Genomic DNA, 5158 nt, shown 5'->3' with positions numbered 1-5158 from the left:
TTACCTTAGTAGATTGGAAGGGCTGTAGAGCCTCTGAGGTGTGGGTAATGGCTCCCACCAAGCAAGAGGCAATTCATATCTTTAAAGATCAAATGGCATCTCCAATGGAGTGGCATTTTCATGAGATAAATCCTTGTATCATTATGTATAATTATTTTAATTTTCTCCTTTATTATGCTATTGTTTTTATTGAATTTTTTATTGGAATTTCTCGCATTCAATTGAAATGAGGAAGTATTTTTATTTTTTTAAATGATCTTATGTACATCTTTATACCCTCTGATGAAAGAAACAAATCATTATTCCACAGCCTCTCTTAAAAGATGCTTTTGTTTTATTAATTTGTGCTTGCGGCAACAAATTATTCTCTGTTAAAACTGAAAATTTATAATGTTAACAGAACTGCATGCTTCAATGCTATAATTGTTGGGGAAGTACAACCACGCAGCGAAACAAACAAGAAATTAAAAAAAAAACAAGAAATTGAAAAATGTAGCGGAAAAAAAAAAAGCATCACGATTAATGTGGACAAACCCAAAATCGGGAAAAAATCGCAAATCTAGGCCGCACCTAAAAAATTGATTATGAAAATTTATAAGAAATAGTATAGATCTCTCTCTTTTTTCTCACTCTCCTTGTCTCTCTTTACTCTTGCATTGTATTATTATATGAACAAACAAAGAGAAATCCATTTAAACCACCAATGGACATCCCTTCATGAAAAAAGAGAGAAAATTGTGCAGCCTATCTCGCAGCATCATTTTTGGAGCATCGTGACGCTTAACTCTATATCTCTAGTATGTGTAACAACACCACAACATTGGGTACAAAAGCGTCACAACACTCCACTCTTTTCTACCTCTAACCAAACAATATAACACCGCAATATTTAGGTATACATCACCACAGTGATGCACGGTTTTAAGGCAAAAAATTCTGGTGCAGAGCACCCAAACAAGCGTGGGAAGAACCTCTACAAGCCCCCACGAGCTCGACCGATGGAATTAAGATCCAAGGCAACAATATAATCTCAATTGATCAACATAATTAGATTACACACAAAACTAATAATAGTACTTGCAACCATAAAATCAAGATACTGCTCATAAGGTGTGTTATGTATAGGAAATTTGGCATACAACTTTAAAAACACAATTACGGGCTCTTGCGTCGCAGGTCGTTGATTGACGCAAATTTGTTCCTCCCCGCGAAGCACCTCAACTTCCCAAACTTAAAAAAAAAATACAATTACTGTCTTTAATCAACAAGTCACAAGTCCTTTCTCCAATATGTTACTTCATTTTGTAAACGAACTCAATTTTTTTTCTGAAGTTATTTTAATTTTGAGCAATAAGACAAAGGGATTATACATATTATTCTGACATAGAGATGCTATTAACAATGTATTAACTAAAAAATAATGTAAAGAATACCCCCTAACTTGTTCTTTAATAATTCACTCAAACTTCTCTGTACATTAACTAAGCTTTCATTAATTAGATACTAAATTCTTCTTGCTGTCATAATATTTCATTCAAAATTCTTATTAAGTAACCAAAAGCAAATTACATAGCCGCCATTAATATCCTGAAGAAGCTCCAGTTGCAGAGCCAGCGGCCGTGGCGATATCAGAGGGTTGTGGATGAGGAGGAAGTGAGAGATGACTACGACTACGACTATTTTTTTTGGTATCTTACCGTTCTCTGTGTATGCATTGCAATTTACTTCCATATTAACTAAAACACAAACAAACAAAAGAAATCCAAGCCCTCGCTCTCAACATATCCTTCTCTTCTTCTCAGCTCTCCATCCTCTTCTCTACATCAAGTATCCCATATCATAACAACTGCAATAACACCAATTCCCAACGCCACAGCCAGCCACCGAGCAGAAGGGGTGTCGGCAGCAATAGGTCTCTGAGGCGTATACCCCTTCGAAAGAAGATGATTTATAGAGACATAGATGAAGACGCCACAGGCAAGTCCCATAGAGATGGCGTAAATCCAATCGGCCACACGGCCTTGCGTTGTTGCGTCTATGATTATACCGATCGCCACACCAATGGGACTTGAAATGGCAAACGCAAAGGAATACGCTACACAGGAGAGTAAGGGACGATTCGGCATCATGCGCAGGAGAGCTATGCCCATGGCGATGGCTGCAAATATCTTGTGGAGGCACACAGTCCATAGTGCTTTCCATGCATCTGCTTTGGTTTCTGCATTTTTCAGAAAGTTCAGTACAATGCTTGATCATTTAGGCTTTCGTTTGGGACGGTTTTTTTAATGCTTCTTAAAGCAATTTTATGTAGGAAGAAAGGTGTCCCAAACCAAGCCTAACATCATTGAAATCAATTTGGCTATAATTTTCTTACTATTTTTTATGATGAGAATAAGTTTTTCATAATTGATTCAACTTTTTTTTTCTCATAATTGATTCAACTAGAATCTTATAATTATAAGAAAGTTGTCTATCTGATTTTTTTTTAAAGAGGACAAATCAATAATGCTCAATGAAAAATCTGCAAAAAAAAAAAAATTGTTTTTGTTTTTGAGGTAGTTTGAATCCCGGAGATCTTACCTGCTACACCGATAGCAATTCCCTCAAAAACAGAATGAAAACACAATGCCACAATCAACAAAACATTATCTCCAAAAGAACTGGCTTCATAGAGCAAGGACTTCACAGATTGGTCATGTGAATGCACTCCAACAGCCTGCATGAAGCATTAAACAATGAAAGGATAGAGGAGACAGAATGCCAAATTTGGGAGAAATTATTCTGTGCGGAGACCGGACTTAGAACGTCGTCCGGAAACCAAATACCGAGCAGTACCGAGCCACGATACCGAGCGCACGGGTGATGTGGCGCATTTTGGTTTGTCTGGTCTCTGGACGGAGTTTGACGTCCGCACAGAATAATTAATCCAAATTACGAGAGATGAAAAGCTGAAGTAGAATTTGTGGGTACTTCAATGATTTTACAACTAAATCATTGAAACTCCAATATTTTCTAGTACAATATAAGTTAGAACTAGCTCAAACTCATTGGCTCATCTTGAGCCAGTCTCAAGAGCCATTTATTGATTCAAACTCGAGCCGGCTCAACTTATACCATTAAATTGAGGCCTCATGATCTCATTCAATTTCTACCATTTAACAACTTTCATAAAACTACATGAAAGGCAAGAAGAAAACACAAAATTTTACATCAAAAACATGAAGAAGAATAAATCAAACAAATCAAGGGCCAAGTAATATTCCATATGCGTCTAAATGAGTTAATCTATAATCTCTACATCAGCTCCTACTTTTCAAACACATAATAGTTTTTTTTCCCCTTTTTTGAAGGTGAGAAAAATATGAGCGGCCATTGACTCATTAACGAAGAAAAGAAGCAACCATACAAAAATAAGCTCACCTCAGGCTGTGGCTGTGAGGCCACGCCATTTTGTCCGGATTGGCTCTCTTGAACTTTCGCTGCATCATCATAAAAATCATTCTCAATATCAGTAACAAGATTAGCCGATAAGCTGAGATCTGTTATCAAAATAGTCAACAATACCTTCAAGCTTCCTTCTGAAAACAGTAATTAAAGATTCAAAATCACAATTGACGTGCAAAGACCATTCTATCATCAATTTTTTAACACTTCCCATCCCAATCCGAAGAAGACCTAGTCTTCGTTTTTCGTATCCACAATCAAAATCGAGCCTTTCTAGCTAATTTCCTTTAAACTGTCTTTGGTTCAGAAGAATTAGGTGAAAAAGGAAATAGTTTTTTATTCACAATCGCATCTTGATGTTTGTTTGGTTGTAATTCATAAGAACTGATTAATTTTGCCTGAAAATCAGAACGCCTACATATTTCTGACTGTCTCTCTCTCTCTGGTTATCTATCAGTTTCTGTAGATTCTTCACTTTATTGGTTATTCCTTCAAACCAAACAAAAAAAAAACAAAATTTTTCTCTCAATTTCTTCTCAAATAAACAAGTGGTTGAAAAGTAGTTTTATTCGATTTCTTTACCATTTCCTATCTTTAAATTTCTTGAAGCCAAACAGAACCTAAATATAGACAAAGCAAAAAAGAAACAGTAAGAGAATCTCACCTCCTTCAACATCCTGAACGCTTCTTCCCCTTGCAACAACGCCAGCGATGACGCAGTCGGCGAGCAAGGTGACCAAATACCCCGCGCTAGCCAGCATGAATGCGAAAGGGTATTCCTTATCTGTCAAATCCTCAAAGGTCGAGTTAGAATCACTCAAGAAGTGCATTAGCGCCGTCCCCAAAAACACACCGCCGGCGAACAGCGTCCCAAGCGCGAGGAACGCCTCGTTCCACTTGAGGAAATAAGGGGAGATCCCACCGGCGAAGGTTCCTGCGAAGACGATGATCAAACACCATATCTTAACCAGAATCAGCGACCGGGACCGGAGATTTGGCGGCGGTGAGTCGGAGTCGGCATCATCATCGTCGGCATGGCCGCCGTGGGCGGCGGCGGAGAGGACGAGGGCGAGGAAGAGGAAGGGGAGGAGAGAGGAGGAGGAATTGGCCATGGCAAAGGTTCAACATTATAGTTATTGGGAGAGAGATTAAATAATAGGATTTGGGCAAGATTTGATTTTGAGACGAGAAGGGTTGGCTTTGTACTTTTGCGAAGACCATTTTCGTACTGCAAAGTTTTTCGGTGAGGAAGGAGATAACTGCGGAGACGTGTAGTACGACAGCGATGGTACAAACTAGGAATCGTGTGGCCACCGGTGCGGCGGCGACAAGTCAGCAACAGCTTGATCTATTTTCATCGAACTAATAAAATTCTTCCAAAAAAAATATTTTTTAAAATATTTATATAATTAAAATAAATGTATACATGTATCATATAAATAAAACTTAAATTCAAAATTAAGATTAAAAATTTTTTAATTGATAATTAAAACTCCAAACAAATAGATCAAAAAGAGTTGCATAATAAAATTTCAGTTAGTTTCTCTTTGCAATATTTTTTTGATTCAAAAATTTCTAAAAAATTATTAAAATATTAGTCAAAATCAAATCAAAATATATTCATAGAATATATATTTTATTTAAATAAATTAATATTACTCATATTATCATTAATATTTTAAAATTGAGTATAATATAAATCAATATAATAATT

At 36.7% G+C, this 5158-nt stretch overlaps 1 protein-coding gene across 1 annotated transcript; it reads right to left on the bottom strand.

The window, feature by feature from the left end:
• Positions 1–1471: 1471 nt before the first annotated feature.
• On the bottom strand, positions 1472–4597 carry LOC110114072 (zinc transporter 2). The gene is made up of 4 exons (XM_020846826.2): positions 4109–4597; positions 3421–3479; positions 2581–2716; positions 1472–2218 (listed from the first exon to the last, which is right to left on the bottom strand). The coding sequence occupies exons 1-4, from the start codon at positions 4554–4556 to the stop codon at positions 1824–1826; spliced, it is 1038 nt and encodes a 345-aa protein (XP_020702485.1). The 5' UTR covers positions 4557–4597; the 3' UTR covers positions 1472–1823.
• Between the last annotated feature and the right edge of the window lie 561 nt (positions 4598–5158).

This window comes from Dendrobium catenatum, unplaced genomic scaffold (genome assembly GCF_001605985.2).
Source record: "Dendrobium catenatum unplaced genomic scaffold, ASM160598v2 fragScaff_scaffold_1408, whole genome shotgun sequence".
NCBI classification, from domain to species: Eukaryota; Viridiplantae; Streptophyta; class Magnoliopsida; order Asparagales; family Orchidaceae; genus Dendrobium; species Dendrobium catenatum.
The sequence above is the reverse complement of the archived record's forward strand: the minus strand, read 5'-3'. Positions and strand labels throughout refer to the sequence as shown.